The sequence below is a fragment of the Sebastes fasciatus genome, chromosome 20 (genome assembly GCF_043250625.1).
Source record: "Sebastes fasciatus isolate fSebFas1 chromosome 20, fSebFas1.pri, whole genome shotgun sequence".
Classification (NCBI taxonomy): domain Eukaryota; kingdom Metazoa; phylum Chordata; class Actinopteri; order Perciformes; family Sebastidae; genus Sebastes; species Sebastes fasciatus.
Window position 1 is genome coordinate 23397637 of NC_133814.1, and position 16036 is coordinate 23413672.

Sequence of the window (16036 nt, forward strand, 5' to 3'; positions counted from 1 at the left end):
GTCAAAATACTGTTTATAAGATTATTTTTACACCATTGGATCATATAATTTACAGCAACCCATTGTATTTAATTACATGTTTATATACAACCCTTAATTTACAAAGTAACTAGATACTGTAGCCCTAAAATTAATGTAGTAAAAATTACAATATTAGCCTCTAAAATGTAATAAAGTATAAGTCAAAGGAGCAAGCAATGGAAAAACTTGAGTACTAGAACCTCATAATTGCACATAAGTACAGTACTTGAGTGAATGTACTTGACAATGGTGGAAGAAGTACTCAGATCTTTTACTTTACTTTTACTGTACTAACTCTGTTACAAGTAAAAGTCCTGCATTCAAAATTAAAGTTAAAGTACAAAAGTATTGGCATCAAAATATACTTCAAGTACCAAAAGTAAAAGTACTATTTGTGCAGAATGGTCCATTTCAGAATCATAGATATTATATTATTGGATTATAATTAGTGGTGCATTAATGTGTAAACATTAATAATAAAGGTGGGACTATTTTTTTTTTTAGACTTTTTTTATTTACTACTGGATATCTTAATCTATAAAAATACACCTTAATTTATGAGTTGCTTTACATTTTGTATTATTAATCTAAATCTGCAAAGTAACTAGTAACTGATCAAATAAATGTAATGGAGTAGAAGTATAAAGTAGCATCAAATGGAAATACTTGAGTACAGTTCAGTACTTGAATGAATGTTTTTAGCTATGGTGGTAGTTTTAAGTTAAAGTTGCAACACAACAGTAACTCTGTTACAAGTAAAAGTCCTGCATTCAAAATTTTACTTAAAAGTGCCAATGTATTAGCATCAAAATATACTTAAATTACCAAAAGTAAAAGTACTATTTGTGCAGAATGGTCATTTTCAGAATCATAGATATTATATTATTGGATTTTAATTAGTGATGCATTAATGTGTAATATCACTAATAAAGGTGGTACTATTTATTTATTTATAGTTGGTTTGTATTTTGTATTAATAATCTAAATCTGCAAAGTAACTAGTAACTGATCAAATAAATAGATATATAGATATATAGATAGATAGATAGTAACTTTATTAATCCCGAGGGAAATTCAAGTTTCCAGCATCACAGTTCCATAGTGCAAAACATGTTAGTAAAAAGGCAGTAAAAAGGTTAGTAGTGCAAAGTACAATAAAATATACCAGATATACAAATACAAGGAGATGAAGAAAACTGTTAAAGTGAATATAGTGCAGAGTAACAGCTGTGATACAGGACTATTAAAGAAAGTGAATATAGTGCAGAAGAGACTGTTAAAAATGAGTATAGTGTATTATTATCTGTCCTGCAGACTGTCATCCTTTGTCGTGTATGTAGTGCAGTAGAAGTATAAAGTAGCATGAAATAGTAATACTAAGGTTTGTAATGTGTACATGCTGTTATCTGCCTGTTGGCCGGTAGAGGGCAGCAGCAGCACTGCAACACTTCCGTTAGAGCCAGAAGAATAAGAAGAGTCACTTCCTGTTAGATCATAACACAGCAGAGAGAAATGGCTGCTTTAGACGAAATAAAACGTTTAGAGTATTTATCTTTGGTGTCTAAAGTGTGCACGGAGCTGGAGAATCATCTGGGGATCAGCGAGAAAGATCTGGGTAACGTTCCTCTACATGACAGCGTTGTTTTCTCCTCTACAGAGTCATTGCTTAATAACAAACAGGTGTGCTAATGTCAACAATCAGAGTGTAACTCAGCAGGTTGATGTTTTACAGCTGAGTTTATCATCAGTTTGGCTGAAAAACACCCAACTTTTGAGGAGTTCAGAGCAACTCTGTGTGAAAATGGAGCTGATTTTACAGTAAGTGTGAAGATAACTAAACAAACTCCTTCATTTTCATGTTTGTTGCATTGTATTTACATTTAAATGTCTTTTTTTCAGGATACCTTTGTTGCTAATCTACTCAGACTTATTCATACCATGAGACCCTCTCCATCTACCAGTAAAGGTAAGGCAAGGCAGCTTTATTTGTAGAGCACAAAAAAAGCCACAAAACATGTGATCATTGTGATGAAGGTAACACAGATATAGTCTAAGTATATAGTATATAAGTCTAATACAGTGAGGGCCAAAGAGACAATGTACTACGGAGTATTAGGGCCACATTGAGGGAAAAAAACATCTGAGATTTACAGAATAAAGTCGTAATATTGCGAGAATAAAGTCATAACTTTATTAGAAAAAGTCGGAATATTACGAGAAAAAAGTCGTAATATTGCGAGAATGAAGTCATAACTTTATTAGAAAAAAAGTCGGAATATTACGAGAAAAAAGTCATAACTTTACGAGAAAAAAAAGTCGTAATATTGCGGGAATAAAGTCATAACTTTACGAGAAAAAAAAGTCGTAATATTGCGGGAATAAAGTCATAACTTTCCAAGAAAAAAATTGTAATATTGCGAGAATAAAGTCATAACTTTACGAGAAAAAAGGTCGTAATATTGCGAGAATAAAGTCATAACTTTACGAGAAAAAAAGTCGTAATATTGCGAGAATAGTCATAACTTAAAGAGAAAAAAAGTCTAGTATTACGAGAATAAAGTCATAACTTTACTAGAATTTTTTTTTAATATTGCGAGAATAAAGTCATAACTTTATGAGAAAAAAGTCGTAATATTACGAGAATAAAGTCATAACTTTTCGAGAAAAAAAGCAAATAACACGTAAAATGACTACTTTATAATATTATGACTTTATTCTCATAATATTACGACTTTATTCTCATTCAATTCAAAGTGCTTTACATAAACATTCAAGAACATTGCGACAAAGTGCAAAAGAACATTAAGACATAATTAAAACAGTTATAAAAACATTAAAGATTAGAAAATAAAAACAAGCTAAAAATAAAAGCTATAGGATAGAAGCTAAAATAGAATATAACACACAAGAGTAAAAGCTCTAGTGCAGTATAAGATCATTATCTGGTTTAATAAAAGGCAGCAGCAAACAGGACAGTTTGAAGCTTTGATTTAAATGAACTCAGAGTTGGAGCGGTCCTGCAGGTTTCTGGGAGCTTGTTCCAAATATTTGGTGCATAAAAACTGAACGCTGCTTCTGCATGTTTAGTTGTGACTCTGGGGACAGTCAGCAGACCTGATCCAGATGAACCTGAGAGGTCTGGATGGTTCAGGACAAAGCAGAAGATCAGAAATGTATTTTGGCCCTAAACCATTTAGTGCTTTGTAAACCAGCAGGAGTATTTTGAAATCAATTCTCTGAGCGACAGGGAGGTACAGAGACTTTTACATATATTTTATATAACAATACCTTATGTTTATATGTTTTTATATGTCTACTGTTAACTTATATCTTCTCTGATTTGTTTGACAGCTCATCAACAAGAGGTCAGGCCGAGGAATGAGAATGACAAGCTGATAGAGAAATACCCTGCTTTATGTAAACCAGATGATCCTGTGTGGATTGTAAGGCTCATTTTATAACACGTGACACAAACCTCTAAAATAATATACAACTCTTTGTCAGTAGGTAAAGTTTATAGTATTTATGGAGCTGTTGTCACTAATTATTACCTCTCCATCAGATTCTACCAAACCACACGGATAAAGATGATGAGCAGGTTGCAGCGGCAGCTATGAAGGAGCTGGAGATGCTTATGCCTAACTTCTGTGGAACAAGCTCTGATAATAGGTAATTAAAAAGTACTTTGAGTTTTGTAGAGTAGATACCTGTGGAGTCATAGGAGTGCCATAAAAAGAATAAATCTGTAAGAGAATTAAGAAAATAAATGTGGAAATATAAAGAGGAATAATTCAAAGAATAAATAAGTAAATAAAAAAATGTGGAAATATAAAGTGAAACGAATAAAATAATAAAGAAATGTAGAAACATAAAGAAAAGAATAAATAAGTAAATAAATAATGTAAATATAAACTGAAATAAAAGAATATATGTGGAAATTATATAGACAAATAAAATAATCATTTTCATTTATTTGTTAATTTGTTCTGTATATATATATATATATTTATTTTATCTATTTTTACAAATTGTATATTTTTTAGCATATGAATGATTCTATTTTTCTGTATTTAAAAAAAGTTTTTATGTATTTTTATTTTATATATATTTCCTTCCTGCCACGATTCTATTTAATTTTTTTAATTATTTCTCTTTATATTTCCACATTTATTTTCTTTTACAGATTTATTTTATATTGTGGTGCTCCTATGACTTCATAGATACCTGCCATTTGGAAAAGAAGCTAATAAAACAGGAGACCAATGTATGCTTATGATATATTTTGAAATTGAATATGTTTTTGGAGTAAAAATTGTTCTTGTCTTTTTCTCATCTGCTCCTCAGGTCAGACAGGAATTTGCACAGTGACAGAAGTCGAGACACAGACAGACAAATCGGACGTCAGCGAAGTCGCTCCAGATCAAGAGAGCGTGACGGAGAAACAAACCCCCCGCGCAAAAGGAAACGGGTGTCTCGCTGGAGTGACCATCCGCCGAGCCCTCGCAGAGACGATGAGAACAACAAGACAGACGACAGAGACGCTGACCGCTGCCGTGATAGACTCGTGGATCGTCCTCCGCCAGAAGAGCCTGTTGTGGGCGACATCTACATCGGCAAAATCAGCAGTATTATGCAGTTTGGCTGTTTTGTGCAGCTAGACGGCCTCAGGTCAGTCAGAGAAATGTTGTCTTTACAGCCATGAACACCAAGACAGTGAGAGAGTATAGAGTCATAGGAGTGCCATAATATAGAATAAATCTGTAAAATAATAAGTAGAAAATAAGTGTGGAAATATAAAGAGAAATAAATAAAGGAATACATAGAATCAGGGAAGGAAGGAAATATATATATAACATAAAAATAAATACATTATAAAAAATGTAAAGAAAAAATAAATGAATTTATATGCAAAAAATAAATGCATATTTTAAAAATATATAAATATATACAGAAATGTGAAAATAACAAAAATGATTATAATTATTTCATATTTTATTTGTCTTTATATTTCTACATATTTTTATTCCAGTTTATATTTCCACATTTTTTCATTTATTCATTTCTCTTTATATTTCCACTTTTTTAATTTGGTTATTCTTTTATTTATTTTATGTTTCTACATGTATTTATTCTTTTATTTATTTATCTTTATGTTTCCAGATTTTTATTTACTTTATTTCATTTATTTATCTTTATATTTCCAAATTTTTTATTTACTTTTTTAATTCTTTTATTAATTTATCGTTATATTTCTGCATTTTTTATTTACTCTACTACTTACATTTCAAATAAATTAAAACATTTTCAGATTGTTTTTTTTTTTTTTTCTCTCTGGTGGGCAAAGAGAAATGTGCCCTCGTGGTACCATAAAACACTTAAGTTAACAAAACAAAAACATCCACTAGATTGCATGTTATGTTGCATTTAGATTTGTTTTCGCGAGCATCCACCTGTAATGTTCTTTTGGTGTTTGCACCCTGACCCTGACCTGTAGTGTTTAACTGTTATTATCTGCAGGAAGCGCTGGGAGGGCCTGGTGCACATCTCAGAGTTGCGCAAAGAAGGACGTATAGCCAACATGGCTGACGTGGTCACCAAAGGCCAAAAGGTGAAGGTCAAAGTGCTGTCATTCACCGGAACCAAAGCCAGCCTTAGCATGAAGGTGAGTCATGTATAACAGATCAGAAGAAAAGTCGGTTTGTACATTTCACCGTAAGGAATCGAGAGGAATCCCCTTGGAAACAGTCAGACAATACGATGAGTGCAGATAATGTGGTTACAATGCATAACATTTGTTAACCTAGCCGGGCCATAGTCATACATTTATCTGCAAAAACAGGTTTGACTTGCATCCAATATAATAACTGGTTTCTCGAGTGTTGGCTAGAAATAAATGGTCGCCATAAATAAATAAATGTTGCCAGGATGTGGACCAGATGACGGGGGAGGACCTGAATCCCAACCGGAGAAGAAACCTGGACACTGGGTTCGGAGACGAAGCCATGAGGAACCCCGACCGCCCCGTTGAAGCCATCATGCCGGAACTAGAGGAAAACCCATCAGAACGCAAACGACTCGCCAAGATAACGGACCTGGAAAAATGGGAAATTAAACAGGTACTCATCAAACACATTCATGTAAAACAGATTCTGTCTTCCTTGTCTGTTTTTTAACCATCCAGTTAAAAAATACTTTTATCCTGTTCAGATGATTGCAGCCAACGTACTCGCTAAAGAAGAGTTCCCAGAGTTTGACGAGGAGACGGGAATCCTTCCCAAAATAGATGACGAGGAAGGTAAACCTCAACGCTTTATTCTCACGTTTTTTGCTAAATAAAAGTTAAACAGTACGATAATGTCTCTTCTGTAACGATTCCCTCCACAGATCAAGAATTGGAGATTGATCTGGTCGAAGAGGAACCTCCATTCCTGAGGGGACAGACTAAATGGAGCACCAACATGAGCCCTGTCAAAATAGTAAAGGTAGGAATATATATATCCAGTGTTGTTGTTTGTGGTGTGGGCAGATCTATGCAGATCTTACTGAGTATTTATCTTAATAAAATGTCATGGAATTGAACTCGTAACTCACTCAGACACTCACGTTCTTTGTGTGCATGTGTTTTACATTAAACACGTTATTTAGCCTCCTTCACCGTCCTTCTAGCTTTAAAGCTGAGCCCGCTACAGCCTAAAAATTGAAGGTTGTGTTAATGCGTTAAAGAAATTAGTGGTGTTAAAATGAATTTGCGTTAATGCGTTATCACATTAACTTTGACAGCCCTAGTACTCATTAATCTTCATTTATTTAAAATAGATTACATTTGGATTTGTATGTTTGTGCTGTAAATACTGATGCAGTTTGATAAAATGCATTTCTCTATCATCATCATACCATCATCAACTGTTTTCATTCTGTCCATCAGAATCCAGATGGCTCCCTCTCCCAAGCAGCCATGATGCAGAGCGCTCTCTCTAAAGAGAGGAGAGAGCTGAAGCAGGCGGCTCGATCTGCAGAGCTGGACTCCATCCCTACCGGCCTCCACAAGAACTGGATAGACCCCATGCCTGATTGTAAGGACCTGGACTACACATTTTAGATTTAAATGTGCGCAGCTCTGACTTTGATTTTCAAGCATCAGTGGAACAACTTTTAACCGGAAATTATTATTATTATTTTTTTAAAGATTATTTTTTGGCTGTTTTTGCCTTTATTTGGTAGAAAGGACAGATAGACTGGAAAGGGGCGAGAGAGGGGACAACATGCAGCAAAGGGCCACGGGTCAGACTCGAACCCAGGCCGCTGTAGTAAGATCCCGGCCCCGACACAGCCCAGGAAAACCGGAAATTAATTAAAGAACAAAATCAATCTATGTTGTGTCGGAGATTTAAAATTTAGAAAATGAGATTTAACCATCTGTCTTGTGCCAGGCCTATTCCTCAGTTACATTGTTACCGCAGCGTAGCTGGAGATGATTATCTAGCTTCCCCATGAGGTTACGCTGGCACACACAGAGTCATAATGCACTGTGACTCTGTCTTCCGCAGCCTCAGGGGACATCGGAGGCTTTACAAGTTCCTCCAGCCCGGGTCACTACCTCTGACTCATAGTTTAATACAGAAAGAGCTTGTTAGGAAGTTCATTATCATCGCAGTTCATCTTGATTAAACAAAATAGTAGGATCTTGCCGGAACTTAACATTAGTCCCTGTTCCTCTCCTGTACAGATGAAGGAAGGCAGATTGCTGCCAACATGAGAGGCCTCGGCGCTATGCCTCTCGATCTTCCAGCGTGGAAAAGATACGCCTTCGGAGGGAACCAGGCGTCGTATGGCCAGAAGACCGAACTGTCCATCCTGCAGCAGAGAGAGAGTCTGCCGATCTTCAAGCTTAAGGAACAGCTTGTTCAGGTACGATCGGTGTTGAGATAGACACTAAGATTTATAGGAAATGATAGGAAAACTGAATAATAATAATAGACTATTTGTGTAGCAATTTTCAAACAAGAAATGCAGCACAAAATGCTTTACAATAAGAGAAAATAAACATAAAAACAGGGGAAATAAGATGGAAGATACAACACACTGAATAATAATTATTAAAATCAGTACCTATATTTGCAGCATGCACAAACATATCAATACACACCGCAGCAGCATCTAAAGGTCTCCATTCTCTTCTGCTGCTTCTTTTAATCTGTACGATCTTCAGCATTTGTCCTCATGTTCTTGTCCACATCACATCTTACCTATCGTCTCTCACACCTTGGATAGAAACGCTAGGGATGCGTTATCTTTTTTTCAGACTTTTTTTTCTGACATTTTTCAGATATTTTTTTTCGGACATTTTTTCAGACTTTTTTCTGATATTTTTTTTTCAGACTTCTTTTAGATATTTTTTTCAGAATTTTTTTTCGGACATTTTTCAGACATTTTTCAGATCTTTTTTTTCGGACATTTTTCAGACATTTTTTTCAGATCTTTTTTTTCGGACATTTTTTCAGACCTTTTTCAGACCTTTTTTTTTTTTTAGACCTTTTTTTCAGACTTTATTTTCGGACTTTTTTTCAGATCTTTTTTTTTCAGACATTTTTCAGACATTTTTTTCAGACTTTTTTTCGGATATTTTTTCAGATCTTTTTTTTAGACTTTTTTTCAGACATTTGTCAGATCTTTTTTCGGACATTTTCAGATCTTTTTTTTCGGACAGTTTTTCAGACATTTTTTCAGACATTTTTCGGACATTCTTTTTCAGACATTTTTTTTCGGACATTTTCAGATCTTTTTTTTCAGAATTTTTTTTCGGACATTTTTTCAGATTTTCTTTTCAGACTTTTTTTTAAAACTTTTTTCAGACCTTTTTTTTAGACTTTTTTTTCGGACATTTTTTCAGAATTTTTTTCAGACATTTTTCAGAATTTTAGAAACATGTTAATTAACTGTAAATACAATATGAATTGTGTTAATGGTACGGTTCACAACAGACGGATGTTGTGCTAATTGTGTTTAGAGTTTTGAGAATGTGGCTGCAGATTAGACAAAAGGATGTTGGCGGTTACAAAAAACTGTAACACACTTTGATATTTTTTTTTTAACACCTTAACAATATTTACTTAACACCAATGATTTGTTTCTCTTCGCAGGCTGTCCACGATAACCAGATCTTGATTGTTGTTGGAGAAACTGGGTCCGGTAAGACCACGCAGATCACTCAGTACCTGGCGGAGGCGGGCTACACCACCCGGGGGAAGATCGGCTGTACGCAGCCCCGTCGTGTGGCCGCCATGTCAGTGGCCAAGAGAGTCTCTGAGGAGTACGGTTGCCGTCTGGGACAAGAGGTGAGTGATTCTTCTTAACCTGAACTAGAAATTCTTAGTGAGAGCTTTTCCTCTCTCCTGTAGTATTTAGCATTTCTTTTTTTACCTTCACTCTAGGTGGGTTACACCATCCGATTTGAGGACTGCACCAGTACAGAGACGGTAATCAAGTACATGACCCATGGTATGCTGCAGAGGGAGTGTCTGCTGGACCCAGACATGAGTCTGTATTCCCTCATTATGCTGGACGAGGCCCATGAGAGAACGATCCACACCGATGTGCTCTTTGGACTTCTCAAGAAGGTATTTTTTTTATATTCTGCAAACCATATAATGTTTTTAAAGAATAATAAATCATACCAACAATGCTGTTTCTCATACAATAACTTCCTCTGTCTCTTTTAGACGATACAGAAACGCAAAGATATGAAGCTGATCGTGTCCTCCGCTACACTGGATGCTGTCAAGTTCTCCCAGTATTTCTTTGAAGCGCCCATCTTCACCATCCCAGGAAGAACTTTCCCAGTGGAGGTTCTCTACACCAAAGAGCCTGAGACGGACTACCTGGATGCCAGCCTCATCACTGTAATGCAGATTCATCTGTGCGAGCCTCCAGGTACGGTTAGAAACAGGTTTCCTTATCCTGAATTTAAAGTCCCAGGGACAAGTGATGATTATTTTAACCCCAAGATACCCACTTAGACCTGTTTTATCTTTGTTTATGGGGAGATAGATTATCCTAGAGGTCACCACAGGTCATTTTATACAGTGAGGTCAAGTTTTTTAAAAAATGGTCTCACTACAATGAAATGGCTACTATGGGGTCTAACATCATCACACATGAATACAGTTGGCTACAACCTCTTAAAGACAATAATCACGGGTATTAGAGGGTGTGTTATACTTGTGTTGTTTTGTATATATGAAACCTAATATATTATAACCTAAAATCTTCCTTTTCTCTCTGTTCTCTGTCCAGGTGACGTCCTGGTGTTTCTGACTGGACAGGAAGAGATCGACACCGCTTGTGAGATCCTGTACGAGAGAATGAAGTCACTGGGACCGGCTGTTCCTGACCTGATTATCCTGCCAGTTTACTCCGCCCTGCCCAGCGAGATGCAGACCAGGATCTTTGACCCGGCACCTCTCGGCAGCAGAAAGGTACGGGCCGTAATCACAAACAGTCAGAGAATACTCAGAGAGCTCCTTTCTTAGCCTAATCATTTCTAACAAGGAGTCCTAGCTTAGGAGTTATTTAGGAAACTTCCCAGAGTAACTCTAGGCAAGGAAGAGACACAAAGTTCTACCTTCGTGAGGAGGTGTGGTTGACCCCGTGGCTGGGTGTGACACATTCTTTTAAAAAGGTGTGATTGGTTGTGATTGCACTCTTAGTGATAATGGGCATAGAATGAACATCATAATTATAAACTTTAAATAGCACTTATCAAAAACAAGTTCACAGTGTTTCACAGACATAAAAACAGAAAGTACACAGTGCAGTTACGAATTAGAAAGTTCAATGCAGCCAATAAATAGAAACAAACAAAAGACAATGAACGAAAATCTTGAATAAAAGCATAAAACAAAAAGAAAAACTCCAATTAAAAGCCATTTTTATAAAAAATAGTTTTTAAAAGAGGACACTAAGGTGACAGAAATGTATGCAAAGAATCTAGTGTCTATAAGAAAACGTGTAATTATGAATACTATTTCATGCAATGAGTAAAAAGTAGCCTATAAAATGTTTGAAAACACAGGCCTACTATTTTCATGCCATTCTTTGATCTAATTTGAATATATTTATCTTTTGGTGGCATTAAATTAGTATATAAAGTTCAGCACAGAACAAATCCTACACCTTAAAGAGTAAATAATGATCCTCTCACTTTTCTTTGTTTCCCACCAGGTCATCATTGCCACAAACATCGCTGAGACGTCTCTCACTATCGATGGAATCTACTACGTGGTCGACCCCGGCTTCGTTAAACAGATCGTGTATAATTCCAAGACGGGCATCGACCAGCTGGTGGTGACTCCCATCTCACAGGTCCGTCCGTTTTAACACAACCATAACATTTTACATTTGTCCTACTTGGTTTTTAATCGTATGTTGATAAAAAGCATCACTGGTAATGATTTGATATCTCTTTAACACAAACTCCCTGATGTGTTTTCAGGCCCAGGCCAAGCAGAGGTCGGGTCGAGGCGGCAGGACGGGTCCAGGGAAATGTTACCGGCTCTACACGGAGAGAGCCTACAGAGACGAGATGCTGACGACCAACGTGCCTGAGATCCAGAGAACCAGCTTGGCCAGCACTGTGCTGTCCCTGAAGGTAACGCACTGACTTCTTCTAACACTTAACATGAATCAGTTCCCATCTGTATAACTATATCACTATATCATGACTTTGTTGCCCAGTTATTATTATTTTCTTTCAGGTAGGGCTGTCAAAGTTAACGCAATAATAACACGTTAACGCAAATTAGTTTTAACGCCACTAATTTCTTTAACGCATTAACACAACTTGCTAGAGTGAAGATACTGGTATCATATGAAACTAGAAAACCTAAGGAATCCATTGGTACCAACCATGTCATACTAGCCTGTCGCGGAGGAGGCTAAATAACGCTCTAAAGACGCGCTACATTTTTGCGAAGAAAAACTGGCATGGCCATTTTCAAAGGGGTCCCTTGACCTCTGACCTCCAGATATGTGAATGTAAATGGGTTCTATGGGTACCCACGAGTCTCCCCTTTACAGACATGCCCACTTTATGATAATCACATGCAGTTTGGGGCAAGTCAGTCAAGTCAGCACACTGACACACTGACAGCTGTTGTTGCCTGGTTATGATTTGAGCATATGTTTTATGCTAAATGCAGTACCTGTGAGGGTTTCTGGACAATATCTGTCATCGTTTTGTGTTGTTAATTGATTTCCAATGATAAATATATTCATAAATGTGCATTAATCAGCATATTTGTCCACTCCCATGTTGATGAGTATTAAATACTTGACAAATCTCCCTTCAAGGTACATTTTGAACAGATAAATGTGCGATTACTATTTTAATCGATTGAAAGCCCTGCTTTCAGACATTACTATTATTGTCAGTGTAATTTATTTATTTATTTTTTTAATTTCCCAGGCCATGGGTATTAATGACCTCCTGGCGTTCGACTTCATGGACGCTCCTCCCATGGAGACTCTGATCATAGCCATGGAGCAGCTCTACACGCTGGGAGCTCTGGATGATGAAGGCTTACTCACACGGCTGGGAAGAAGGGTGAGGAGGAAAATCTACCGCATGTACTCAGATTGTTGTATTATAACTGATGATACAAATTTATTTATGCATATAATCTGTGCAAGAAGCGCATGAATGACCAGAAGAGGTTTGTCCACTGTCTGCATTCTCTACTGTACATCATGCATACTGACTGTATTTGATTTACCCCCGTCTCTGTGGTTCAGATGGCTGAGTTTCCTCTGGAGCCGATGTTGTGTAAGATGTTGATCATGTCCGTCCATCTGGGCTGCAGTGAAGAGATGCTCACCATCGTGTCGATGCTGTCTGTGCAGAACATCTTTTACAGACCAAAGGTTTGAATACACACAAGTCATATTGACCACATTAGACTTACTTCTATAAATTACACAGACAATTTGTTTTTTTTCCTCCAAATCTTTAATGATAAAACAAACTTAAAGCATGTTTTTCGAGGCAGCAACATGCATTTCCTAATCATTTGAATATTTATGTAAATAACCACTATAGATGACAATAACAAAGTAAAAAGATAACATTTAGATTTTGACGGTTTACTCTGACTTTGGGACGATTGAAATTATCTTTCAGGATGGTAATGAAAAAGGTTCGTCTGGAGCCTTACTGTAAATTATAGTTCTTAGAAAGAAGATGGAATCGGCAGGTCAGACTCTTAAAAAATCGGAAATGGTAATCGGTGCATCTCCAGACTAAACACTTTGTCACAAAACACTAAATTCAACCCTTCCGTTTTCAGGACAAACAGGCCCAGGCTGACCAGAGGAAGACAAAGTTCTTCCAGCCGGAGGGAGACCACCTGACCCTGCTGGCCGTCTACAACTCCTGGAAGAACAACAAGTTCTCCAACCCCTGGTGCTTCGAGAACTTCATCCAGGCTCGCTCCTTAAAGAGAGCTCAGGACATCCGCAAGCAGATGCTGAGCATCATGGACAGGTAGCCTCCGCTAGTGTTTCAACCTTACTGTTGTGGAATGGAGAAATGACTGTAGACATAATCATGGTAGTTGATGAATACAAATATGCAGCAATGTGTTTAAATGTATGCTGGACATGGAGAAAAATAGTCACACAGTATTTAAACTCACTCTTAACTCAATAATGTCTTGTGAAAAAACTACAATTTGAACATTAAATATTCCTCAGACACAAGTTGGACGTGGTATCTTGTGGAAAAGCTACAGTGCGGGTCCAGAAAGCTATCTGCAGCGGTTACTTCAGGAACTCTGCCAGGAAGCATCCCCATGATGGGTACCGTACCCTGATTGACCAGCAGGTGGTTTACCTCCACCCCTCCAGCACGCTCTTCAACCGCCAGCCAGAATGGTGAGTCCTCATTGTACTGCTGTAACACTGCAGGGAAGAATAAGGGCAAGATTTTGTGCATGTAAATATAATTGTTGGCAAGATTTTAATGTCCGTGACAGTTTCCTAGAGCCCAAGGCAGCATCTTCAAATTGCTTGTTTCACCAACCATACAAAACCCAAAGATATTCAGCACCATGTAGGTCAAAAAAAGCTTAAACTCATCACATTTAAGAAGCTGGAACCACCAAATGTTTGGATATTATCCGATCAGAGGGTCGTACAATAAAGAACAGAGGGTGTCGTATCCTGTACAGATTGTAAAGCCCCCTGAGGCAAATTGGTGATTTGTGATTAATTAAATTAAATTCACTTGAATGGTTTCAGCTTTTAATTTAATTAGTTGCAGCCCTATTAACTGTATTTTTGTCCTGCAGGCTTGTGTACCACGAGTTGGTGCTGACCACCAAGGAGTACATGCGAGAGGTGACCACCATCGACCCTCGCTGGCTGGTGGAGTTTGCACCGGCCTTCTACAGAGTCGGCGACCCCACACGTCTCAGCAAGGTGAAGAGGCAACAGAAACTGGAACCGCTCTACAACCGCTACGAGGAACCAAACGCCTGGAGAATCTCCCGCGCCTTCAGACGACGCTGAGGATCTCTTGTGCTTCATGCTTTTATAACAGATAGGTAAACATACAAATACTATACATTTTTTTTTAGGATTTTTTGACCTTATGACTTTTTTACAAAATACTATACTAAGACCTTTTAAATGACTATTCGACATACTATACTACGAATTTATTTTTATTTTTTTCGACAGACTATGCTATGACTTTTTGGCATAATTCTTTTTACATACTATGACTTACTTACATTTCTTTTGGACATACTATATTACTTTTTTTTTTTCTTGACATACTACTATGACATTTTTGCTTTTTTTCAACATTATTCTATGACTATTTTATGACTTGGACATACTATCACTTTTTTTATTTTTTTCAACCTACCTATTTATGACTTTATTTTTTTGACATGCTATCCTATGATTATTTTATGACTTTTTATTTATTTTTTCGACATACTACTATGACTATTTTTTTTTTTTTTATGACTTCAACATACTGTACTGACTTTTATGACCTTTTTGGACATGCTATACTATGACTATTTATGACTTTTTTTTTTTTCCGACTGATATACTATAACTTTTTTGTCGACATGCTATAATATGCCTTTTTATTTTTTTCTCGACATACTATGACTTTATGACTTCAACATACTATACTATGACTTTTTTTTCTTTTTCAACATACTACTATGACTTTTATTGCATTTTTTTCAACATACTACAATATTATTTTTTTTTTTACATAATACTATCAATTTTTTAAAACTGTTTTGAAAACATTTTAACAGTTATACACTGACAATACATTTTTTGAACAATAATTATTTGTTTTGCCCTATATAACCAGGTACCCTCTTACCTCACCGACCAAATCCACCACCATCCTCTGTCGCCAACCTCCTATCTCCACCACACAGGACCAGGAACCGGACCAGTGGTGACAGACCATTCTCCATCGCTGCCCCCTCCCTCTGGAACTCACTCCCCTGTCACATCAGAGACTGCACCAATCTGTCGACATTTGAATCAAAAATTAAAACGCACCTATTTTTAACTGCTTTTAATGTGTGATTGTTGATGTATATCTTTAGTGAGCTATTTTTATATGATAATTTTGACTTGTACAGTATAATTGAGTATTATAAAAAAGCTCTCAATAAAATGTATTATCATTACTTTACTATGACCTTCATATAACCTTTTCTACATACTAAACTGACTTTTTTTCATCATACTTTACTATTAGTGTCGAAAGAAATGCAATAATTCATAGTATAGTATGTAAAAAAAAAATCATAGTATAGAATGTCGGAAAAAAAGTCACACCACAGTATGTCCAAAATACTATGACTTTTTTTTTTTTTTTTTAAATGACTTTTTGCGACACTATACTTTTTTGCGATACTATACTATGACTTTTTTTTAATGAACTTTTTCGACATACTCGATATGACTTTTTCGACATACAATG

At 36.4% G+C, this 16036-nt stretch overlaps 1 protein-coding gene across 1 annotated transcript; it reads left to right on the forward strand.

Annotated features, from left to right (window-relative positions):
- The first annotated feature begins 1482 nt into the window (after positions 1-1482).
- On the forward strand, positions 1483-15742 carry LOC141759125 (ATP-dependent RNA helicase DHX8-like). Its single transcript, XM_074621125.1, has 24 exons — positions 1483-1636; positions 1754-1839; positions 1921-1987; positions 3373-3464; positions 3584-3690; positions 4366-4689; positions 5539-5683; positions 5946-6137; positions 6229-6316; positions 6406-6503; positions 6947-7094; positions 7748-7929; positions 9162-9356; positions 9453-9638; positions 9741-9951; positions 10315-10496; positions 11242-11382; positions 11513-11668; positions 12485-12622; positions 12811-12939; positions 13362-13558; positions 13768-13947; positions 14364-14618; positions 15413-15742. Exons 1-23 carry the CDS (start codon positions 1534-1536, stop codon positions 14581-14583), a joined length of 3567 nt encoding a protein of 1188 aa, XP_074477226.1. The 5' UTR covers positions 1483-1533; the 3' UTR covers positions 14584-14618; positions 15413-15742.
- Positions 15743-16036: the final 294 nt, after the last annotated feature.